This window comes from Podarcis tiliguerta (assembly GCF_965153285.1).
Source record: "Podarcis tiliguerta genome assembly, chromosome: 1".
Classification (NCBI taxonomy): domain Eukaryota; kingdom Metazoa; phylum Chordata; class Lepidosauria; order Squamata; family Lacertidae; genus Podarcis; species Podarcis tiliguerta.
This window is the reverse complement of record NC_139534.1, coordinates 128292354-128318547: the sequence shown is the minus strand read 5'-3', so window position 1 is coordinate 128318547 and position 26194 is coordinate 128292354. Positions and strand designations below refer to the sequence as shown.

Here is a 26194-nt window from a genome sequence, read left to right as displayed (position 1 = left end):
AAACCACTGCTTAGCTTTGCAAACGCAAAAGGAGTTTTACTGCTGCAGCTTGTGGCGCAATTATCACAGAAAGATAGGAAGCTGCCTTATGGCTGGACCACTGGCCCATCTAGCTCAGTATGGTCCACACTGAACGGCAGCAGCTCTCCAGAGTTTCAGGACAGGGGATCTGGAGATGCAGAGGATCGGAGCTGGAACCTTCTGTGTGCTGCACCACTGAGCCATGGCCTTCTCCTTAAAGGAAGCAACCTTACACTGCGTTGGGTCATTGGTCAATCTAGCTCAGGATCGCTGTCACTGATTCGTGGTGGTTCTTGGGGGGTTTCAGGAAGGGGCACTCTCAGTCCTACCTAGAGATGCTATCGGGGACTGAATCAAATACCTTCTGCATTCAAAGCAGTGAGAAACTGCATTCTGGCACTGAGCTACAGTGGTGCCTCGCAAGACGAAAAGAATCCGTTCCGCGGGTCTTTTCGTCTTGCGGTTTTTTCGTCTTGCGAAGCAAGCCCATTGAAGGAGTAGCGCTATTAGCGCTATTGGCTAAAAACGGCTTTTAAACACTTGGGAGATTAGCGGTTTTGCTGCTAAAATGCTTTTAGCAGCTTAGCGATTCAAAATAAGGGGTTTTGGAGCAAAAAAAAAAATTCAAATTTTTCCGTCATTTTTCGTCTTGCGAAGCAAGCCCATAGGGAAATTCGTCTTGCGAAGCACCTCTGCAGACGGAAAACCCTTTCGTCTTGCGGGTTTTCCGTCTTGCGAGGCATTCGTCTTGCGGGGCACCACTGTATAGTGATTCTTCAACATCAACTTCGTCAGACTGGTCATGTTGTTCAGATGCCTGATTATCGTCTTCCAAAGCAACTACAGTCATTCCTAGGGTTACAGACACTTCAGGATGCATTTTTTCAAGTTACGGACCCACCGAAACCCGGAAATACCAGAACGGGTTACTTCTGGGTTTCAGGGGTCACGGACGCGCACAAGAGCTAAATCGCGCTTTGCACATGCACAGAAGCGCCGAATCGCAACCCGCGCGTGCGCAGACACGCTGCTGCAGGTTGCGAATGCTGTGGGTTGCGAACGTACATCCCACACGGATCATGTTCGCAACCTGAGCGTCCACTGTACTCTGTTTAAAAATGGACTACTTAAAAACTACTTACAAATAGAAAGTGTAATGCTGGTGGTCAACAAAAGAGCTTTAAAGACTGTCTCAAGGCAAATCTAAAAGAAAATGTAGTATAAGCACCGACAACTGGGAAACACTGGCCTGCGAGCGCTCCAGTTGGAGACCAGCCTTTGCCAAAGGTTTCATGGACTTTGAAGATGCTTAAACTCAGGACGCAAGGGAGAAACGTGCTAAGAGGAAGATACGCTTGGCAAATCCACACCGTGATCAACCCCCACCTGGAAACCAATGTTCCCACTGCGGAAGGACGTGTGGATCCAGAATTGGCCTCCACAGTCACCTATGGACTCATTGTTAAAACCGTGTTTATGGAAGACAATCTTACTCGGCTACAAGTGATCGCCAAAGAAGAAGAAGAAGAAGATGAAGAAGATAGTCTTTTCCCAAATGAAGGCCTGTGTGGACACCATGGTGTCTCCCTTCCTTTTAGAACCCATTCAGAAGGGGAAATGTGTGTGTGTGGGGGGGTGGATTGGGGGCTCTCACCTGGCTTGCCACATCTCTTCGTTTGCCACCAACTCCCATGAAGATGCATCGAACCTTTAAGAAGTGAACAACAGGAGCTGATTAACTGGATCATCAGACATGAAAAGGTCACAGAGAAACTGAGAGTATTAAACAGGGTCATGCTGTAGAAACACTGGAATTTGACGCTCAAAGACATTCTGCGCCAGGGACAGCAGAATTCTGTGGGGCACCTGAACTGTGAGATGTCGAGCGCATTTGCACACCATGTCTCATTCTGCAAAGCATTCTGGTTATGATGGAAGAGCAAAGAGCAACACAAGACAAAAACAAACACCCCTCCCTCTAATTCTTACTTAGTTGCCACTCCAGCTCCTGAGATTTCAGCAAGCACAATCCACATGCTCACAGGCATATCTTCACAATTAGAAGGACTAGAAGCTTGATTTTTAAAAACACCTTTAATGTTTTGCCCGTAACCTAGCCCTGTGGATGTTGCTGGGCTACAATTTCCATCACCCTTGACCACTGGACCATGCTCGCTGGGGCTGATGGGAATTGTAGTCCAAAGCTCCCAGGGAAGTCTGGTGTAATACACTGTATTTTTCGCTCCATAAGACGCTCCTGACCATAAGACGCACCTAGTTTTTAGAGGAGGAAAGGGGGAAAGCCCCATTTTTGGGGGGATCTGCTCACCGTTGTGCAGCTTCTTTTGCAAAGGGGAAAAGCCCCCTTTTTTGAGGATCAGCTCAAAGTTTTGCAGCTTCTTTGGCAAAGGGGAAAAGCCCCCTTTTTTGAGGATCAGCTCAAAGTTTTGCAACTTCTTTGCAAAGGGGAAAAGCCCCCTTTTTTGAGGATCAGCTGAAAGTTGTTGAGCTTACTTTGCAAAGGGAAAAAAATCCTGTTTTTATGGGGTTCAACTCGCAGTTCTGCAGCTTCTTTAGGAAAGGAAAGGGAGCAGTTTCTACAGTTTCCAGACAGATAATCAGCCAGTCACATGTTGCTGGGAAAACATACAGCCTCCTTCCGCAGAACATTCAACAGTGGAGGCCTGGGCAAGGGTGGTTCAGGGCCGGAAAGGGAGCCAGCGGCAGACCACACACTCACTCCATAAGACGCATAGACATTTCCCCTTACTTTTCAGGAGGAAAAAAGTGTGTCTTGTGGAGCGAAAAATACGGTATAAGCCACCCCACCCACCATTTCTGAGGCCAACACCATGGCTCAAGAGCTAAGGTTGCCAAGGAAGACTGGGGGCAACTAGGCCAGATGTAACTGCACCCAAGTTCCTCATCCAGGTTTGCAAACTTTCAAACCCTGCCACCAGTTCTGCTGTTCTCACCTCCCATATTCCTCGCTCCAGTTGTAGAGGTTTCTGGTTCTCTCAATCCACTCTCTGGGGTCGAAGGGAGTTTCCGAAGGCACTAGCTTCTCGCAAGAGCCCCACGGCCAAAGGGAGTGGCTTTTCTTCCAGGTGGGGTCACCTTCGTGGAGCCCAATGCAGACAAAGGTTTCTTTGCTGTTGCAAACAAGCCACACACAAAAAAAACCAAAAAGCAAAATATAAATGGGAAACTGGAGCTGCAAAAAAATCACCACCGCCAATATTATCAATATCATCGGTATGCAGATGACACCCAGCTCTACCTCTCCTTTAAATCAGAACCAGTGAAGGCGGTGAAGGTCCTGTGTGAGTGTCTGGAGGCGGTTGGAGAATGGATGGCAGCTAACGGATTCAGGTTGAATCCTGACAAAACTGTTTTCAATACTCCCAGTACATTTCCAAGCACAATTCAAAGTGTTGGTGCTGACCTTTAGAGCCCTAAACGGCCTCAGCCCAGTAGATCTGAAGGAGCGTCTCCACCCCCATCATTCAGCCCGGACACTGAGGTCCAGCTCCGAGGGCCTTCTAGCGGTTCCCTCCCTGCGAGAAGCCAAGTTACAGGGAACCAGGCAGAGGGCCTTCTCGGTAGTGGCCCCCACCCTGTGGAATGCCCTCCCATTATTCCTTATTTCAAGGAAATAAACAACTATCTGACATTTAGAAGACATCTGAAGGCAGCCCTATTTAGGAAAGTTTTTAATAACTGATGTTTTAATGTATTTTTAACCTTCTGTTGGAAGCCACCCAGAGTGGCTGGGGAGACCTAGATGGATGGGCGGAGTAGAAATAAATAATAATAATAATAATAATAATAATAATAATAATTTGAATAGTTTTGCTGTAACCCACCCTGGGACATCATTAGGGTGAAGGTAGGTAATGAATTATAATCACAACAAAAACGTGTGTGTGCTCAACATATATACATACACACAACACACACCTATACCCATTCTTGATGTAAACATGAGTGTTCAGGAGGAAAGCTGTACTTTGGATTGCAGGTTCAGACGCTATAGAAAGCAAGGGTGGTTAACTTTATTTTTTTAATGAGCCCAGGAAGAATCAGAGCTTTATGTGTGGTGACACCAGAAGCCTACTTTGTATTTAAAAATTTTTTTTGCTGCTGCTATCAAACTTGGGGTGGGTGAGTAGTTTTTGGGGACACAGAAAAACGCTTAGGTGGTCCCAATAAGGGCCCCAGGTGGGAGATTAGCCTCCCCTAACACAGAGCAATTTGAGAATGCAACTGATGCAATTTTTATGGGGAAAAGGAATGCTATTATGTGAACAGGAATGCTTACTGTTTATTTACTTTGAGAAAGTGATGGAGGTTAAATGCGGTCGTCCCATCGGGCAGCGTCCCTTCCAGAGGATTCCACCGGTTCCCAGGAAAAATGACGCCAGGCAAATGTTTTGACATCTTCGGTAAGTACCAGTGGTAAGTCATCATCTAGCGCAGGCAAGAGGAGATGAAATTAAAGATGAGGCCTGTGGGCTTCTCCGACCCGAAGCACCATCGATGTAAATAAACATACCTAAAACCTGACACTAAGGCTGCTGTGATGGCCTGGGATTCAGACTCGGATGCTCAACCTGAGGGATCCCAGCCTGCACAGGATTCCCCGCCTCCAGAACCAGCTGAGCCAGGGCTGGGGCTTGAGCCTGAAGGGTCCTCACCTGTGCTGGACCTTCAGGTGCAGGCACCAGCTGAGTCTGCTCTGGCCCCTGAGGTGATGGAGGACCCATTGCCTGCAGGTGCTCCACTCTCAGCCCCGTCAGGGGAAGGTGAGGTTGCCTCTGGGTCCGGTCACCCTCCAGCCTCTCCTGAGCTGCAGGGCAGAAAGGCGGAGGGAACTAAGTTCCCGCAGGAGGAGTGCTTGCCTCCAGGCCAGGAGAGGCGAGTCACCAGAGGATCGGGGCCGCAGATAAAAGCCGGCCAGTCCCAGTCCCAAGTTGCGGGAGCAACATTGTTGGTTGTAGTTCCTGCCTGGACCCTGTCCTTCCAGAAGCCTCTTGAATTAAGTAGATTAGGAAAGATCTCTACACATCAGATCAATACTTTCTGCACTAAGAAATGCAAACTGGCAGGGCTGGGGGCAGTGCCAGATTTGCGTATAAGCTAAACAAGCTATAGCTTAGGGCCCCACTCTCTTGGTGGGGGGGGGGGGGCAAAAAAATTTAAAGGAGAAAAAACTGGATGTACATTTCCTAAATATAAGATAAAAAACCCAATAAAATAAAACCTACATACAGGAACAGTGTTTTGTGTTGTGTAGGCTCCTATGATGTAAGTCGTGGGCCCCGCCTGCTAGCCTGCTCCCTAAAATATCACTGGTTTGCTCATTTCTATATACAGAGGTACCTTGGTTCTCAAACTTAATCCGTTCCAGAAGTCCGTTCCAAAACCAAAGCGTTCCAAAACCAAGGAGTGCTTTCCCATAGAAAGTAATGCAAAATGGATTAATCCGTTGCGGACTTCTAAAAACAACCCCTAGAACATTGTATTTCACTATTAATATACTTCTTCTTAATTGCATTTCAGTTCAACAATATACGCTTTTTTGTTATGTCCAAATGGCTTTAGATACCTATTAGGTCCACGAATTACCATATAGTATACACAAAATATATAGCATATATTACCATGTAGCATATATTCAACACAAAAACCAGGGGCAATTTGTCGTTGACAAAGGACAGCTGGACATATAAAGGGCCCTATTACCTACAGTAGCTGAGGACCTCATCAAAACTAAATCCGGCCCTGGCCAGGAGTGTCACCTGCCTGACCTGAAACTCTGGTTAAAACTGCTCTCGGCACCAGCAAGACTGAGCTTCATGTACCAATGTCTGGCCAGCAGAGCAGCTTCTCGTCTTCCCATGCCTTGCAAGGAACTGTCATCTCACACTCTGTAAAGTATGCAAACCTCGCTTTCCACCTACTTCTTGGTCCACCAAGGTAACGTCAGGTCTCACTCCCTCACAATAATGGAGGTAACGGAGAGAATTGCCGGGCAAGTCCCCTCTCAGCAGGACAACGGCATCTGGAGGCATGGAGGACAAAAGGTTCCTGGCAAAGCGGTCGACGACGTGGTTGCGGCTTTGGTCGCAGACGCTGGGCGGAAAGAGATAATGGGAAAGAAAAGGGAAAGCTGTTTTGTGTTGCTTTTAGTCCATCCCCAAGTAGCTCAGCTAGATAAACAGGAGTGGGAGACACAGCGCGGCTTTGGATCCCAGGATTGGTAGCATTTGCAAACCCTTTCAAGAGCAGTGACAGGCCACCGGGCAGCTTAGTGTTTATTTATTAAGGACCTGACATTCTCTACATGCAATGCAATAATAATAATAATAATAATAATAATAATAATAATAATAATAATAATAATTATACTCCGCCCCTTCCCGGTTCAAAAACCAGGCTCAGGGCGGCTAACAACAAATTTAAAACAATTATAAAAGCAGCATAAAATACAGTATAAAAACATGAATAACAATAAAAATCAAAAATCAGTTAGATAATCCCCAGGGCTAGCTGGCTGAATTGGTCCTGCTTGGGCCAGCGAGGAGGCCAGGGGAGAATTAGCTGTGAGGTCTCAGAGCAGGTGATCTTCACAAAAGGGGGAGGGGGAGGGAAGAAAAGGGAAATAAAAGATCAGGCTGAATACAAATTAAAGGCCAAGCGGAATAGCTCTGTCTTACAGTCCCTGCGGAAGGAGGTTCCTGTAGGGCCCCTAGTCTCATAGGACAGAGCATTCCACCAGGTCGGAGCCATCACTGAAAAGGCCCTGGCCCTGGTGGAGGATAGTCTGACTTCCTTAGGGCCTGGGACCTCTAAACTATAGTTATTCATGGACCTTAAGGTCCTCTGCAGGGCAGACCAGGAGAGGCGGTCCCGTAGAAAAATGACACAGGCCCTGCCCTCAGGCATATTATCCGTAAGAGGCAAGGAAAAAGGGATGTGGAGGGCAGAGGAAGAGAAGTTTACAAAACTTCCCTGACATTAATTTCCATAAGAACATATATAGAGTCTGCTTAATCAGGTCAATGGCCCATCTAGTCCAGTATCCTGTTCCCACAATGGCTGAACGGCTGCCTGTGGGAAACCAGGAGGCAGAATTCGAACTCAAGAGCAACACTCTCCCCTCCCATGGTTTCCAGAAACTGGTATTCAGAATAATTGCTGCCTCCAGCAGTGGAGGGCAAAGCATAGCCATCATGGCTGGTATCCATCAATGGCCTGTGCTCCATGAATTTGTCTAGCCCTGGTGATCATCTAATGTTTATTGGATGGATTTCCCCCCTAAATTGATTTTTGAATCCTGAAATTGTTATTGACGTTTTATACTGTATTTTGTTGCATCGATTAAGTGTTTTAAATTTGTTGTTAGCTGCCCTGAGCCTGGGAAGGGCGGGTATAAATATTTATTATTATTATTATTATTATTATTATTATTATTATTATTATTATTATTATTACTAAAGCCCAGCAAATTGGTGGGCATCACTACTGAATTAATTGTGGGGTGTATCTTAATTTATTGATTGCTTGTCTTACTTGTATGATGTTAGCCGCTCCGAGCACGGCTTTGGCCGGGGAGGGTGGGATATAAATAAAATTATTATTATTATTATTATTATTATTATTATTATTATTATTTCCTCTGGCAAAGGAGTTTGCAAAGGAACAAGGCTCCACATCCCTTCAGCAGACATAGATGAACTCGACCAGAGATGGAGGACTTGTTGGAGTCAAGCTCGCAGCAGGTCCAGCCAGCATCTGATGTTGGGAGTTGCATTTAAAACATAGGGAGGGGCAAAGATTTCCTGGCCTAAATAGAGCCAATCATCTCATTCAGCAGACGGCAGCTTTGGATGGTCAATGGCAGAACTAGTATTGATGCCCTGATGCAAGGCTGGATTTAGGTTTGATGAGGCCCTAAGCTACTGAAGGTAATGGGGCCGGCTATATGTCCAGCTGTCCTTTGTCAACAACAAATTGTTGCTGTTTTTTTGTGTTGAATATTTGATACATGGTATTTTATGGACCTAATGGGTATCTCAAGCCATTTGCACATAACAAAATATGTATTTTATCAAAGTAACTGTTGAACTGAAATACAATTAAGAAGAAGTATATTAATAGTGGACGGATGCGGGTGGCGCTGTGGGTTAAACCACAGAGCCTAGGACTTGCCGATCAGAAGGTTGGCAGTTCGAATCCCCGTGACGGGGTGAGCTCCCGTTGCTCGGTCCTTGCTCCTGCCAACCTAGCAGTTCGAAAGCACGTCAAAGTGCAAGTAGATAAATAGGTACCGCTCCGGCGGGAAGATAAACGGCGTTTCCGTGCGCTGCTCTGGTTCGCCAGAAGCGGCTTAGTCATGCTGGCCACATGACCCAGAAGCTGTACGCCGGCTCCCTCGGCCAATAAAGCGAGATGAGCGCCGCAACCCCAGAGTTGGCCACGACTGGACCTAATGGTCAGGGGTCCCTTTACCTTTCTATATTAATATGTGGAACGCCCTCCCATCAGATGTCAAAGTGATAAATAACTACCTGACATTTAGAAGACATCTTAAGGCAGCCCTGTTCAGGGAAGTTTTTAATCTGTGATATTTTACTGTATTTTTTGTTTCTATGGAAGCCGCCCAGAGTGGCTGGGGAAACCCAGCCAGATGGGCGGGGTACAAATAATAAATTATTATTATTATTATTATTATTATTATTATTATGATTAATAGTGAAATACAATTAAGAAGAAAGTACAAGGTGAGTCTTTTAAAAGAGGCGCCGTGGAACATGTGTACTCTGTATCCACGGGGCCTCACCCTGTATATTAATAGTAAAATAATTATTAAGTTCTAACTTTAAGTGATTTTTTATTCATAGCAAACTTAATAATGCAAACACATTGGCATTTGGCAATAACAAAAGTTCCTTTAGAAACGAAATTTACAAAGACTCATAATTTTTTTTGGGGGGTGCCCAAGAGAGTGGGGCCCTAAGCTATAGCTTGTTTAGCGTATAAGTAAATCCGGCACTGGCCTAATGCAGCATTTTTGCTAAGATCCCAGGTGGCACGTTTTTGGAAGATGCTCCCATCCTGCCCAAGCAGTGTGAAGTCTTAAGAGCTAGCGTAGCAAGATGATTGGACTACAAGAAGGGAGACCTGGGTTCAGATCCACGCTAGGCCCCGTATACCTGAAGGAGCGTCTCCACATTCATCGTTCAGCCTGGACACTGAGGTCCAGCTCCAAGGGCCTTCTGCGAGGTTTCCTCACTGCGAGATGTGAAGCTACTGGGAACCAGGCAGAGGGCCTTCTCAGTGGTGGCGCCCACCCTGTGGAACGCCCTCCCGTCGGATGTCAAACAGATAAACAACAATATGACATCTGAAGGCAGCTCTCTGTACAGTATAGGGAAGCTTTTAATGGTTGATGTTTCATTGTGAATACGGTGGTACCTCGGGTTACATTCGCTTCAGGTTACATACGCTTCAGGTTACAGACTCCGCTAACCCAGAAATAGTACGTCGGGTTAAGAACCTTGCTTCAGGATGAGAACAGAAATCGTGCTCCGGTGGCGCGGTGGCAGTGGGAGGCCCCATTAGCTAAAGTGGTGCTTCTGGTTAAGAACCGTTTCAGGTTAAGAACGGACCTCCTGAACGAATTAAGTACTTAACCCGAGGTACCACTGGATTTTGTTGGGAGCTGCCTAGAGTGGCCGGGTACGAATAAAGGAATAAAAAAACAACTGTAGTAGCAGTAGTAATAGTAATAGTAATGGTAATAGTAATAAATAGGCCAATTGCTATCTTTCAGCCTAACCTATCTGGCGAGGGTGTTGTGAGTAGGGACATCAGACAATTTCAATGGAAATGGAAACGGAAGGGGAAATGGCTGATGTTGCTTACATGTCCCATGTCCAGAATGGAAATCAAACCAGTTCGGGAATTGTTGTTGTTCCTGCTCCTTCTGATATGTAACTGATTATGTCCCCCTCCCTGTTTGCATTCCCTTTCCTTTGCCCAGGGTGGAATGGGATGTAGCAGTGAGGTGAATAACGTAGCATTTGGCGAAAGGCGAACTGCAGTGGAACGGAAGCGGTGCTGCATGCGATGGATACAAGGCAGAACAGAAGGCGGTGCCTCCTTACAACACGAGTTGTGTGGCTAAATAAGGAAGCGAGAAGCAGGTGTGGCTGCCCTGAACCACTTGAGGGAACAGTGGGAAATGAACACGACGCTAATTGGATTTTTAAGCCCACTCTGCAAAGCTGAACCCACTGTGCTCTTTCTTGCAGTTACCTGTAATTAGAGTAGATTTGCCAGGTAACCAGAACGGCAGCAAGAAGCCATTCCAGGCAGCGAAGCACTCGCCTGTTTCCAGCTACCCCCTCTGCAAAAGCGAAAAGCGAGGAGAAACCGAGGCCGGCTAGAACAGCAACCACCGCATTGCTCTGCATCCAGAATCGCTCGACCTGCGGAAGGACAGACAGACAGGGTTTCCCCAACTGCGTAGAAATGTGATGGGTATTAGACTCATAGAAACACAGAGTTGGAAGGGGACTACGGGGGTCATCTAGTCCAACCCCCTGAAATGCAGGAATCTTTTGCCCAACGTGGGGCTCATGCTCCACCAACTGAGCTATCCTAGGTATCATAGTAAGGATATATTAATTATAACTGATTCTCTAGAGACCCGTGTGTTTGGATTAACACAAAATGGCTTGTGCCTGTTTTTAAAATGCTGGGCTTGCACCTAAAGAGACCCAGTACTGGAGTTTAAATCTCACTGTTAGGCAGATTTACTGACGCCTAAGAATAGGTTTTAAAACCTTTTTAATACATCCCAGCTCTTAAGGCACCTGGCCTTAAGACCACAGACTGCAAGGTAAGTTTAAAATGTTTTACTTACAGTCACTAGGTCTCAGAGTTGAATTTTCCTTAGTAGCAACAATAAAATGCAGGTAAACGTGCTTAGATGAAATATATACAGCAAAGCAGCCTCAGATACATATGAGAGGCAGAGAACAAAGTTGATGTATTTCTGCTTCCTTGCTTGCAGCGTGACAGAGAGACAGAGAAAGGATGTGACATCACAGAGGCTACTCTAGTAATTGAGAACTCTGTGGTCCTTAACCCCTTCACATACTAACTAGCACTGTTAGGTTTGACTGCAAATCTCCCACACAATGCATGTTTGCAAAACGCTGCATGGAGTTCAGCTTTAGTGAATATAGACCTGGGAGATTGTCTTTCGGTTTTCCAAAATCTAGAGGAAGGGCCACAGCTCACTGGCAGAGCATGTGCAGAAAGCCCTAGGTTAAATCCCTAGCATCACCAGCAAAGAAGGTAATCTCTGCCTGGGACAGGTGGAATTTTCAGGTTTAAATTTTAGTTGCATGTAATTTTAGTTACAACCTGGCATCTTTTTTCATTTTGCCAGTTTATAAGGAGCAGGTATAAAACAACAGAAACAAGGGAACACATCAACATTATAGAAAAAAGAGAAAAGTATAAGGTATGTTGAAAATTATTAGGTTTTCTCCAGTCCTCAACAAAGTCAAGCAGAGATACAGCACTCATGTCCATAACATGTTTTCTGTGAAAAAGGGAAGGAACCAAGAGTTAATGAATACTATAAATTTAATCAGTCTCATTATCTGAGATATCACTATCAGTTTCTCTTTTTGCTTCTTCGTATTTGTCACCCTATCTATCACAGACTTTCTAAAAGCTGAAAGTTTGCCCAGATTGAAACAAACTTCTACAGCCTTTCACATGTCACAGTGCTTTTTCTTTTTCATTTTTTTCCAGAACCGCCCCCCCCCAAGAGATGGGCTTTGTGAGGGAAATGGAAAAATACTTTTTTCGCCCTTAACTTTTCTCTCCCTCCCCCAGACATTCATCTCTCTGCTCAGACATCGCAGAGCAATTTCTAAATCCTGAAATAAGCTTTAAATTAAATTAAAACCATGCATTTTGTTGTTTTTTTTTTAAAAAAAACATAAATAGCAACCTTGAAAGCAAACATACCACTCCTTTAAACAGCGGCTTTGAAATATCCAGATTTGCTCTCCAAGCAAAGAAAAATGAATAGGCAAGGAGCATTGAAGTGAACAGCCAGACTAAATTTGGCTTCTCCATCTTGGGCCTAGAAGAGGAGGAGAGGGGAGAGAGACTGCGATTAAGAGAGTGATTAAGGTGGAAAAATGCAAATGACAAAGCTGCGTTTTAATTGAAGAATGGCAGAAGATGCAGCACACACAACTAACATCACGAAAGGTACATCAGAGATGTGATTCCAAAGAAAGCCATGCGAAAGGTGGTTGCTGTTGGCTTAAATCATTACTTTTAATGTGATCGTTAAAACTACGCTTCAAACAAGGTTCCCAGGGTGGAATACAAAGCCTGCAGTGAAATGAAATAAATCAGCTACACAGCCATAAAATCACTAAGCGGTACAATAAGGCAGCGGTCCAAACGCCCCCCAAAGGCCTGGGTTTTAGCAATGCACAACGGAGGAGGATACGAGAACAACTTTTTGAAGAGTAAACCCACGAACAAAAACCGGCCGCTACCTCAGTGCTGCACACAAACACGCAATGATAGCAAGGGCTTGGGTGATGGCGGAGAGCTCCGTCCTCATGTCAGTCACTTGGAAGCTGCAAAGGCATCAAAAGTTAAAATATAAGTAGTGCAATAGCTAAAAGCAGATGTTGCAAAAGCCGTCAGATCAATGCATCCACAAATCACAGCACTACAACTGCTGGCAGAAAAATCACGGGGTCTCAGGAGCCATGGAGTGGAAGTCATGATGTCCTATTCTGACAATTGGGAAGACTAAGTTGGGGCCCAGCATGGCCCACAGTTGACATCATAATGATGGGAGACATGAATGGAGTGGTGCTAACATCATAATGATGGGAGACATGAATGGAGTGGTGTCTACACATATGGATAAGTCTTATAACCAAAATCTAACATCAGACGGCAGACTGCCTAAAACTTTTTTTGAAATGACTGACAATCTGGATTTGATTGATATATGGAGGACAAAGAACCCCCTAGGTAAAGAAGGAACTTTCTTCTCTGAGGCCCACCTGTCTTGGTCAAGGATCGACCAAATCTGGACCTCCAGGGGGCTGGCACCCAAGACTAAAAAGGTGGAAATCTGCCCAAAAACATGCTCCGACCACAACGCTCTGAAATTAGATCTCAGACTTACTCAAACCGGTTCCTTCAGATGGAGAATGAATGACACTCTTTTAAGAGATCAAGAGATTGTGAAAAAGGCCCAAAAAACATTAAAGGACTATTTTGAGATAAATTTGAATACTACAGTAGAAAAAAGAACGATCTGGGACGCAAGCAAAGCTGTCATGAGGGGGTTTCTGATACAACAGAATACAATTAAGAAGAAGCTCTGGAATGGAAAGAAAGATAAAATACTGGAGAAAATACATCAAGGAGAGAAAAAATTGAGAACTAAACCAAAGTCAAAGGATCTGTTGAGAGAAATTAAATTCCATCAAGCAGAATATTCAAAATTGATTAATCAGGAGATTGAATGGAAAATAAAACAGATGAAGCAAAGATCCTTTGAATCAGCAAATAAATGTGGAAAGCTGCTAGCTTGGCAGCTGAAAAAAAGACAAAAGTTGAATACAGTTACAAATCTAGAGATTGAAGGAAGAACGGTGCAGAAACCAGAGGAAATTAGGAAGTGCTTCCACAGATATTTTAAAGAACTTTATGTACAGGGGCCTCAGAAAGAATCAGAGATAGATCATTTTTTAAAGACAAATGGACTATCAAAAATAACTCAAGATAAAAGATCAATCTTGAACTCTACAATAACCACTCAGGAAATTGAAAGTGCCATTCAGAACATGCAACTAGGCAAATCTCCAGGCCCGGATGGGCTTACCTCCAAATACTACAAGACTTTGAAAGACTATTTAACACAACCCTTGTTGGAGGTATGCAACCAGATCATGGATGGGAAGAGGGCACCAGAAACGTGGAAAGAAGCGTTCATCACATTGATACCTAAGATAGAATCTGAAAAGACTCAACTCAAGAACTACCGCCCCATCTCACTCCTGAATGTGGATTACAAAATATTTGCAGACATTTTGGCAAGTAGACTTAAAAAAGTTTTAATTGAAGTAATTCACAAAGACCAAGCAGGCTTTCTCCCTGGTAGACATTTATATGAGAATACCAGAAACATCATCGATATTTTGGAACTTTTACAAACTAACAGGAACACAAGGGCGGTGTTAATTTTTGTTGATGCGGAGAAAGCATTTGACAATATATCTTGGATGTTCATGAAGAAAAACTTGGAAGGGATGGGAGTGGGGCGGGGGTTTGAAAATGGGTTACGAGCAATTTATTCAGAGCAAAAGGCCAAATTAATAGTGAACAATGTGGTGACGGAGGAGTTCAAAATTGAAAAAGGGACACGACAAGGGTGCCCTCTATCCCCTCTTTTATTCATTTCAGTCCTGGAGGTGCTATTGAACATGATAAGGGAGGACCGGCTGGTACAAGGGATAGAGGTCGGAGTGAAACAATATAAACTTAAAGCTTTTGCAGATGACCTAGTTTTGACATTGCAGGAGCCAGAATCCAGTACAAAAAGAGTTCTTGAACTTATATCTGAGTTTGGTCAGGTGGCGGGGTTTGAGTTGAACAAACAAAAAACCAAGGTTTTGACCAAGAATTTGACACTTACAGAAACAGAGGGGTTTCAGAGAGAAACAGAATTAAATGTGGTAAAGAAAGTGAAATACCTAGGGATCTATTTGTCTTCCAAAAATTTGAATTTATTTAAGGACAATTATGAAAAATGCTGGTTGGAAGTAAAGAAGGATTTAGAAATTTGGTCAAGATTGAAACTTTCCTTGTTGGGAAGGATTGCAGCAATTAAAATGAATGTATTGCCGAAAATGTTATTCTTGTTTCAAACCCTACAGATCGTGGACAGAGAGAAATGTTTTGGAAAATGGCAGAAGGATATATCTAAGTTTGTCTGGCAGGGCAAAAAGCCCCGAATAAAGTATAAAATATTAACTGATTCAAAAGAAAGAGGGGGGTTTGCCCTGCCGGATTTGAGGTTGTACTATGAAGCTGCAGCCTTCTGCTGGCTGAAAGATTGGTTTTTGCTAGAAAACACCGACGTCCTAGATCTGGAAGGTTTTGATAATGCATTTGGTTGGCATGCATATCTATGGTATGACAAGGTTAAAGTTCACAAATTGTTTAAAAGCCATATTGTCAGAAAAGCGATTTTTGCAGTCTGGATGAAATATAAAGACTTATTAGAGAGTAAAACACCGAGGTGGCTATCACCGGTGGAGGCCAAAGCTCGAAAAAGACCCAATATGGAGGCCTATTGGCCGAAATATTGGGAATTAATTGAAAAAATTGGAGACGGTTGGAAGTTGCAGAGCCAGGACAAATTAAAAAACAAGGTGCGAGATTGGTTACATTATGCTCAAATTCAAGAGGTTTTTAAAATGGATAAAAAGGTTGGTTTCCAGGAGGGGAAATCGAAACTAGAGACAGAATTGTTAGAACCAAAGACCAAGATTTTATCTAGAATGTATAACTTGCTGCTTATGTGGAACACACAGGACGAGACAGTTAAATCTGCTATGATAAAATGGGCACAGGATGTTGGACATAATATTATGTTTGAAGACTGGGAAAGGTTATGGAACACCGGAATGAAATTCACGGCATCTAGTGCCTTGAAGGAAAACATTATGAAAATGATATACCGGTGGTACATGACCCCAGTCAGGCTAGCCAAGATGCATCACCTGTCTGACAACAAATGTTGGAAGTGTAAGGAAGCAGAGGGGACTTTCTTCCATCTCTGGTGGACCTGCCCAAAAGTGAAGGCCTTCTGGGAAATGATTTATAATGAATTGGAAAAGGTATTTAGGTATACCTTTCCTAAGAAACCAGAGGCCTTCCTGTTGGGCATGGTGGACCAGAAAATGTCAAAGAAAGATAGAACTTTGTTTATGTACGCTAGCACAGCAGCAAGAATACTCATTGCAAAGAGTTGGAAGACACAAGATTTGCCCACGCTGGAGGACTGGCAGATGCAGTTGATGGACTACATGGAGATAGCTGAACTGACCGGCAGAATCCGAGATTTGGATAAAGAAACAATTGAGGAGGACTGGGGAAAATTTAAAGATTATCTGAAAAAATATTATAAGCTGTATGAATCCTAAGAAAGTGCATGATTAGGAAACGTTAAGCTTCTGCGAATATGATTAAGTAAATGGTAAAATTAGTGACAAAAGAGAAAAGGAGACAATTTAAATTGAATATGTTATGTTTATTTTAAAGGTATTGAAATTGAGATATAATATATTGTATTTGGATACATAACATTCGAAAGTTACAACAAGGTATGAAATAAGGTAACAACATGCTGACATTGTTAATGCAAAGAACGCAGAATCGGAAGGGGTGGGGAAGTCCAAGTTTTATTTTGTTTTTGTTGTTAAAAAAGAGAAAATTTGTTTCTTGTAACTACTTTATTTGTTTATAAACCTATAAAATTATGGAAAGAAACGCAATAAAAAAATTTATAAAAAAAAAAAGAAAGGATGTGACATCACAGAGGCTACTCTAGTAATTGAGAACTCTGTGGTCCTTAACCCCTTCACATACTAACTAGCACTGTTAGGTTTGACTGCAAATCTCCCACACAATGCATGTTTGCAAAACGCTGCATGGAGTTCAGCTTTAGTGAATATAGACCTGGGAGATTGTCTTTCGGTTTTCCAAAATCTAGAGGAAGGGCCACAGCTCACTGGCAGAGCATGTGCAGAAAGCCCTAGGTTAAATCCCTAGCATCACCAGCAAAGAAGGTAATCTCTGCCTGGGACAGGTGGAATTTTCAGGTTTAAATTTTAGTTGCATGTAATTTTAGTTACAACCTGGCATCTTTTTTCATTTTGCCAGTTTATAAGGAGCAGGTATAAAACAACAGAAACAAGGGAACACATCAACATTATAGAAAAAAGAGAAAAGTATAAGGTATGTTGAAAATTATTAGGTTTTCTCCAGTCCTCAACAAAGTCAAGCAGAGATACAGCACTCATGTCCATAACATGTTTTCTGTGAAAAAGGGAAGGAACCAAGAGTTAATGAATACTATAAATTTAATCAGTCTCATTATCTGAGATATCACTATCAGTTTCTCTTTTTGCTTCTTCGTATTTGTCACCCTATCTATCACAGACTTTCTAAAAGCTGAAAGTTTGCCCAGATTGAAACAAACTTCTACAGCCTTTCACATGTCACAGTGCTTTTTCTTTTTCATTTTTTTCCAGAACCGCCCCCCCCCAAGAGATGGGCTTTGTGAGGGAAATGGAAAAATACTTTTTTCGCCCTTAACTTTTCTCTCCCTCCCCCAGACATTCATCTCTCTGCTCAGACATCGCAGAGCAATTTCTAAATCCTGAAATAAGCTTTAAATTAAATTAAAACCATGCATTTTGTTGTTTTTTTTTTAAAAAAAACATAAATAGCAACCTTGAAAGCAAACATACCACTCCTTTAAACAGCGGCTTTGAAATATCCAGATTTGCTCTCCAAGCAAAGAAAAATGAATAGGCAAGGAGCATTGAAGTGAACAGCCAGACTAAATTTGGCTTCTCCATCTTGGGCCTAGAAGAGGAGGAGAGGGGAGAGAGACTGCGATTAAGAGAGTGATTAAGGTGGAAAAATGCAAATGACAAAGCTGCGTTTTAATTGAAGAATGGCAGAAGATGCAGCACACACAACTAACATCACGAAAGGTACATCAGAGATGTGATTCCAAAGAAAGCCATGCGAAAGGTGGTTGCTGTTGGCTTAAATCATTACTTTTAATGTGATCGTTAAAACTACGCTTCAAACAAGGTTCCCAGGGTGGAATACAAAGCCTGCAGTGAAATGAAATAAATCAGCTACACAGCCATAAAATCACTAAGCGGTACAATAAGGCAGCGGTCCAAACGCCCCCCAAAGGCCTGGGTTTTAGCAATGCACAACGGAGGAGGATACGAGAACAACTTTTTGAAGAGTAAACCCACGAACAAAAACCGGCCGCTACCTCAGTGCTGCACACAAACACGCAATGATAGCAAGGGCTTGGGTGATGGCGGAGAGCTCCGTCCTCATGTCAGTCACTTGGAAGCTGCAAAGGCATCAAAAGTTAAAATATAAGTAGTGCAATAGCTAAAAGCAGATGTTGCAAAAGCCGTCAGATCAATGCATCCACAAATCACAGCACTACAACTGCTGGCAGAAAAATCACGGGGTCTCAGGAGCCATGGAGTGGAAGTCATGATGTCCTATTCTGACAATTGGGAAGACTAAGTTGGGGCCCAGCATGGCCCACAGTTGACACCTGCCCTGGGCCACCCTTTAAAGACGTATTTTGCCCGAGGTTCCAATGAATATTTGGCCGCTGGTTCCCATGGTGTTTCAGGGTGAAGTGACTCAGCCTGCGTCAAATTCAACTGTGGTTTCCCAGACATCTACACCGTCCAATTGCCATATTCATCTGCACATTAAAGGTAAAGGTAAAGGGACCCCTGACCATTAGGTCAGGTCACGGAAGACTCTGAGGTTGCGGCGCTCATCTCGCTTTATTGGCTGAGGGAGCCGGCGTACAGCTTCCAGGTCATGTGGCCAGCATGACTAAGCCGCTTCTGGCAAACCAGAGCAGCGCACGGAAACGCCGTTTACCTTCCCGCCGGAGCGGTACCTATTTATCTACTTGCACTTTGACGTGCTTTTGAACTGCTAGGTTGGCAGGAGCAAGGACCGAGCAATGGGAGCTCACCCCGTTGCGGGGATTTGAACCGTTGACCTTCTGATCGGCAAGTCCTAGGCTCTGTGGTTTAACCCACAGCACCACCCGCGTCCCCATCTGTACATTAATCCTCTCAAAAATGTGTTTAAAGATTGTTAAACTCATTTTTTTGAAAAGCATCTTCTTTCAAAACATGCATGTCCAATGTTACATCAGTACAGTGGTACCTCGCAATACGAATGCCTCGCAAGACGAAAAACTCGCAAGACGAAATAGTTTTTTGTTTTTTGAGTTGCTTTGCAAGACGAATTTCCCTATGGGCTTGCTTCGCAATACGAAAACGTTTTGCGCATTCGTCAATGCATTCCTATGGGAAACCGTCAATGCATTTCCTATGGGAAACCGTGCTTCGCAAGACGAAAAATTCACAAGACGAAAAAACTCGCAGAACGAATTAATTTCATCTTGCGAGGCACCACTGTATTTTCATTTTTAAATACAGTGGACGCTCGGGTTGCCAACACGATCCGTGCGGGATGCATGTTCGCAACCCGCAGAGGCGCAGCGGCGCACGTGAGGGTTGCGATTCAGCGCTTCTGCGCATGCACAAAGCACGATTTAGCACTTCTGTGCATGCATGACCGCCGGAACCCGGAAGTAACCCATTCCAGTACTTGTGGGTTTTGGTGGGTCCGTAACCTGAAAAAACATAACCTGAAGTGTCTGTAACCCTAGTTATGACTGTACATTCTGACATGTCAAAATGTTTGGGAAGTGCAAGAGACCCGTGGACAATGAAGTTCCAATCTGCACATTGGTTCCAGGAGGTATGAAGGTGGTCAGCTGTGTGAGAATTCACGGAGATCAACCCCCCTGAGCATCCCTGCCCTGGAACAATGTTATTACATCAGTGGTATTGTGGGAAGTCAAAATGCTGCTGCCTGATGCAGCCGAATAATCCCCAGGGCCTTCTGTGTGGCTGCTCCAAAAATGTGGAACTCTCTCCCTAGAGAAGCCAGCCTGGCTCCCTCCTTGTTATCCTTCTGCCGGCAGATGGAGACCTTTTTATTCCAATGTGCTTTGGGGAACGGACCATTTTTCATAAAAGGGTTGGTGTGCCGTGCTGCTTTTATTAAAATTATTTGTATGATGTGTGTGTATATATAATTTTATCAATGTTTAATTGGATTTTAAATGATTTTCCCTATGTTTTTAGCAGCTCCTATTTTTATCAATTGCCTTGAGTCCCTAGCAGTGAAAAAGGAAGGATATAATACACAGAATAATAATAATAATAATAATAATAATAATAATAATAATAATAATAATAATAATAATAATTTATTTATACCCCGCCCATCAGGCTCGGTTTCCCCAGCCACTCTGGGCAGCTTCCAACAGAATATTAAAATACAATAATCTATTAAACATTAAAAGCTTCCCCAAACAGGGCTGCCTTCAGATGTCTTCTAAAAGTCTGGTAGTCGTTTTTCTCTTTGACAAAGAAGAAGAAGAAGAAGAGGTCACCAGTGTAGGATTTTGTTATGAGCCCTCCCAGACCAAGAAAGAAATTAAATGATTCACTTACAGCAATATATCAGCCATACTCGATCCATTCTCTAATTTTGCCTACACAGGAAAGAAAAACACTCAACAAATGCTGCAATAGGTTCCTGCCCTCTTTTTTCCAGAGGTTAACCCCAGGATTTTTACTGGAGTCCCATCGCTACATATTGTCAGAGCCAACTCCATGGGCGGAAGTACACTTTATTTTCCCTGTCCTGAATCTGCCAACATTCAACTTTGTCGGAGGGTCCCAAGTTCTAGAAAAGGAGAGAGGGGGAAAAAAAATCCCCATGCACTTTCTCCACTGTCAGGGAACTGCCATCGGAGCAGGAGGAGGTGAGAGGGCTCCCAGATGATGGTGGAGAGGGTCCCAGAAGGAGGAGGGATAGCCCTTACGCTGGGGAAGGAAATCAGCGTATCACCAGTGGAGAAGGGGAGGAGCTAGAGGAAGCGGAGAAGTGGCTCCAGGACTCTTTGCAGGAGACAAGCGGAGAGGGGACAAGTGCTCCGTTACCCACGCCCACAGTGCGCAAAAAACTTTTGCGCAGGCAACGGGGGAGGAGACTGGGCGTCAAGCAGCTTTTATGTTGGAAGCGGTTTAAGAAACGCCCACTGACGGATTCTGCCAGCGACTGAGGCAGCCACGAGATAGAGGCTGCTCTGTCAGAAAGAGTTCAACCATGCAAGATAGCCACGAGTAAAGGCAATTTACGCACAAGCAATCCCTAGAACCATAACATCCACACATAAATTTTTGCGCCACTGCCATGTCCTCCCTTATCGCGGACTTTCCTCAGAGTCACTTGGTGCTGGCCCCAGTAACGTAAGGAGAGCCTACAGGATGAGGCCAACGGCCCATCTAGTCCAGCCTCCTGTTCTCACAGTGGCCAACCAGATGCCTGTGGGAAACCAGACAGCAGGATTCGACCAGAGGAGCCCTCTCCCCTCCTGCTGTTTCCAGACAATGCTCAGAAGCACTGCTGCCTTCAACCGTGGAGGCAGAGCTGAGCCATCTTGGCTCATAGCCCTTGATAGATTTATCCTCATTTTCTGAACCGAATCCGCTACCTTTTCGGAAACTGCTAGCAGCTGGATATCAGTTGGACACCCCTTGCCCTGGGCACCTCCAATCATAGCTGTCAACTTACAGATTTGAAAATAAGGGACCAGCAGCCTCGAAAATAAGGGATCAACAGCCAAAATAAGGGATTTTGCGAACACAGGTATGTTCAACTTCTGAGCCCCTCCAAACCAAAGGCAGAAAGCCCAGCCAGCAGCCAAACGAAGCTTCAAGCGGTGGTTCCCACAGCGCAGCAACCCGGCAAAGGGGATGCAGCAAGGGAAACCACCTTCACCTCTCCGCTGGGAAGCGCTGAGCAAAGGCGAGTCCCCAGCAACGCGGCCGATTTGATCGGCACAAGGCATGCAAGGTCCACCCCTCAGTCGTTCTTAGACTCCTTATTGGGTGAGCAACGCAGCCAAGCAACACAGTTGGAGCCTCCCACCTCCCTGGCCGGCAGGGAGGGAGGGAGGGAGAGGAGCTGCTTCCTTTGAAACCCGGGAAATTTAAGGGACATCATCAATAAGGGACAGCAGCGGGATACAGCGCTGGGATAAGGGACTTTCCCGCTAAACAAGGGACGGTTGACAGCTATGCCTCCAATTCATTGCATATGTTCAGCCTTCCCCTTCCATTGACACGAGCAAAGCAGAGTGTCACACCGCAGCTGTGACGGCCTCACCGGCCTGCTCATTTTCCCTTCGGAACAAAATAACTACGATTAAGCGGCACGAGGGAGATTGCATTTATTTCTCTAGCTACCAAGCGGTTTAGCCACCCCAAAGAAGAAGCACAGTGGCTACGAAACCGCTATTTGAGAAATAACAATTTTTAAAGCTCTTCTGCCACTAGGATCCCAGGCTGTGCGTCTAAAAGATTCGGAGCCACGCGGACTCCAGATACATAAGAGAAATCTTGTTCTCTGGAAGAGAGCCCCTCTCCACCCCCCGCAACCCCCGGTTTACCAAATTGAAGGTTCCGTATTCTTCCCTGAGAAGATGGGTCGTAAATCCCTTAAGGGTCGTCTGGTCTCCCCAGGTCCAGCGAGCTTTGTTGAGGTAGGAAGAGGCAGGCAGGTAGAGATACGGCAGGCAGCCAGCCAGGAAGCAGAAAGTCAACTTTACCATGTGGCCTGGGGTCAATTCCTGCACCAATAAAAGAAAATAAAATGTCAAATTGCACCACGGTGATTATTTCAGTGGGGTCGTGCCGGAACTTTGCCATCAGACATCAAGGGTTGGGGAGGAAAGGGAAAGGAAATATGTGGAGATATATATATTGACACACACAGAACTGATCTCTCAATTTGCACGTTAAGTCCCCGCGAAAAGGCGATGTTGAAAACGGCACCATCTCCGTGGATTACTCGGGGGAAATGACATCGCTCTGATCTCTTCTGCTTGGCAGGATGAATTTTTAAAGTGAAGCGAATAATATTAGAGGCTCCCCGAAAGATCATGTTTGTGGCGCGTTTCGCCACTGAAACTGTGCCGTGGGTGGTGGGAGACGCTGCAATGCGGAGATAAACCACTTTGCGATGATCAGAGTTGGCTGGTTTTCCACCTGCAACCCCCTTCGCCCATAATTAAATTAAATAACTAAGGCTTGTCCCCACCTCACACAACATGCTCTACGTCAATAGCTTGATCCCATTTATTTTTCTAGCTCTGGAGTGCCAGGACACAGAAGGATTCAGAAGAGAATGGGTGTATGTCTAACTGTAAAAGACAACGGTTCTGTTTGCATGTCACAGTAAACCATGGTTAACGGTTTACAGATTGTCCTCTCCGCTGGGTGAGAGGAACCACAAACCATGGCCTGCGGCTTAGCGTTTAGTCTGAAGCACTGACTATCATTTCTTTTGCTCACACCATAATTAGTAAGTAAAGAACAAATCTTGGCTTCACATTACGGCTTTTTTGGGAGCAGAGGAAACCACAATCCCTGGATCAGACATCCCACTAAGCCTAACACTGGCAAACCACAGCTTACTGTGACAGGAAAACTCAGCTAACAGGGCAACTGAAAGGATTATTGCATTCTTTCTGAGGCTAAAGTTAGACAATCTCTTGAAGGAAGATGTTTATCAATAACTATTAGCAAAGCAGAACCTCCATGTTCAGGGGCAACAGACCTATGAAAACTGGTTGCATGGTTGTTGTTGTTGTTTTGTTGTTTGTTTGTTTTTTTAAAAAAACTGCACTTTAATACATAACAAGCAACCCATTCTAGATTGTAAGGTCCTTGGGAACAGAGAGCTATTTTTTCCTGTCTGAAATGATAATGGGGATGATGATGATGATGATGATGATGATTTTATTATTTGTCCCCTGTCCATCTGACTGGGTTGTCCCAGCCACTCTGGACAGCTTCCAACAGATATAAAAACATAAGGGCTGTATTTTTATACATGGTTTTAATATGTTAAAAAAAACCTTTCCAAGCAGTGTTTAGAAAACTAAAACAACAAATAATGTTACAAAAACACAGAATAAAATAATAATAATAACAATAAATTTTATTTATACCCCGCCCTCCCCGGCCAGAGCCAGGCTCAGGGCGGCTAACACCAATAAAATCACAGTAAAAATATAGTAAGAAAAAAAAAAAGAAAAAAACCAATTTAAAATACAGGTTAAAATGCAATTTAAAATGCAGCCTCATTTTAAAAGTCAAAACCATAAGGGGAGGGAAACATAAGGGTCAGACTGAGTCCAAACCAAAGGTCAGGCGGGACAGCTCTGTCTTGCAGGCCCTAGTCCTGCACGGCCCTAGTCTCTTTTGACAGAGCGTTCCACCAAGTCGGGGCCAGTACTGAAAAGGCCCTGGCCCTAGCTGAGACCAATCTAACCACCTTGCGACTTGGGACATCCAAAATGTTGTCATTTGTGGACCTTAAGGTCCTCCACGGGGCATATCAGGAGAGGCGGTCCCGTAGATATGTGGGTCCTAGGCTGCATAGGGCTTTAAAGGTCAAAGCCAGCACCTTAAACCTGACCCTATACTCCACCAGGAGCCAGTGCAGTTGGTAAAGCACTGGATGAATGTGATCCCGCGGCAGGGACCCCGTAAGGAGTCTCGCCGCAGCATTCTGCACCCGCTGGAGTTTCTGGGTCAGCTTCAAGGGCAGCCCCGCGTAGAGCAAGTTACAGTAATAAAACCATTAATACTAACAAATACGGACTATTCCCAGTTCTTTCTCCTTCTGAGACACCTGCCAGCTTCCTGGCTCTCACCCAACACTCCACGCATCTACTTTGGCTCTCTCCCAGAACAGGAAAAAAAAAATCACAAAACCACCCCCTCCTCACAATAATGGGGGTTCCTGGAACCAAGTGGCAAACCCCCTAACCCTTCACTGTAGGCTTGCTTTTATGGGCAAGTCCCAAGGGGAATTGTGTTGGGATACTGTCAGGGAGACAAAGTCTATCTCGACTCCACATCGTCTCTGGACGTCCATCGATCTCCCGTAGACACGCAGTATCAGCAATTAGCGACATGAGCTCCAGAAATAGCTTGCCACATTCCAGAACTGATGCACACTCTATCAGCAGATAGTGCACAGCGAAAGATGCAGTCAGGAGAGCATGATTTACAAGTTTATTCAGCGTTGATCAGAACAAAGAAAAACATGACTGCCTGCTTGAGAGTTCCGGCAGAGAGAGAGAAACGAAAGCAAAGACACAACATAAACATCCTGTGAAACACAGGAAATGCGCAGACTCTGTGACTCAAAGCCTGCTCCCTTTTAAGGTGGAACGGAAATATCCTAACAAATAGCACTTCCTCAAACCACCCAGAGATGTCTTCCATTTTGCACTCACAGTTGCACTGCACGGGACCAGTTCCAAGTTACCTCCTCCAAGCTATTAGAATCTCCCTCCCGCAACTTTGGGTGGCAAGCTCTGCCCCTTTCTGCATGCCCAGGTAAAAGGCAAAGGGCCCCGGGACAGTTAAGTCCACTCAAAGGCGACTCTGGGGTTGTGGCGCTCATTTCGCTTCCAGGCCAAGGGAGCCCACGTTTGTCCACAGACAGCTTTCCAGGCCATGTGGCCAGTAGGACTAAACCACTTCTGGCACAATGAAACACTGTGGCGGAAACCAGAGCACACAGAAATGCTGTTTACCTTTCCACTGGAGCGGTACCTATTTATCTACTGGCATGCTTTCAAATTGCTAGGTTGGCAGGAGCTAGGACAGAGCAGCAGGAGCTGACTCCATCGCAGGGATTCGAACCGCCGACCTTCCGATTGGGAAGCCCAAGAGGCTCAGTGGTTTAGACCACAGCGCCACAGAGAGAAGGCTGCGAAGAGTGTCTGGCCACGCTCATCCCTGGACTCTCTCGGCCACCCAAGTCTTCTTTCCAAAGTGTATTGTGGGTACTCACCCTCTCCCTGAGCAAGCAGGAGAAAACCCACAGCGCGACGCAAATCACATAGATGACGATGGTGTGCTGGTTGCACAAGCTGAGGCCGCAGCAGAAGGCGCCCGCTTTGCAGATCTGCAAAAAGGAAACGAAAGGAGCATCTAATCGTGGCTTTTTAAATTGGTTTTTCAGAACGTAAGAAGAACATGCTGGATCTGGCTAGTCCAATTTCCTGCTCCCACAGTCACCAACCAGATGCTTGTGGGACTATTTTATTTAGAAATACAATAGTCAGATGGATGGACTATAAATAAATTGCTGTATTCTT

At 44.7% G+C, this 26194-nt stretch overlaps 1 protein-coding gene across 1 annotated transcript in view; it reads right to left on the bottom strand.

Moving 5' to 3' along the window:
* The window catches only part of TMEM260 (transmembrane protein 260), a 73114-nt gene that overhangs the window by 7113 nt on the left and 39807 nt on the right, over positions 1–26194 (bottom strand). Inside the window, exons 5-14 of the mRNA XM_083440758.1 lie at positions 25888–26001; positions 22466–22645; positions 20463–20503; positions 18170–18253; positions 17625–17742; positions 10345–10517; positions 5985–6156; positions 4343–4491; positions 2997–3173; positions 1676–1729 (exon numbers count right to left, since the gene is read on the bottom strand). Of these exons, the coding sequence (XP_083296884.1) occupies positions 1676–1729; positions 2997–3173; positions 4343–4491; positions 5985–6156; positions 10345–10517; positions 17625–17742; positions 18170–18253; positions 20463–20503; positions 22466–22645; positions 25888–26001 (1262 nt within the window). The remainder of the gene's footprint in view (positions 1–1675; positions 1730–2996; positions 3174–4342; positions 4492–5984; positions 6157–10344; positions 10518–17624; positions 17743–18169; positions 18254–20462; positions 20504–22465; positions 22646–25887; positions 26002–26194) is intronic.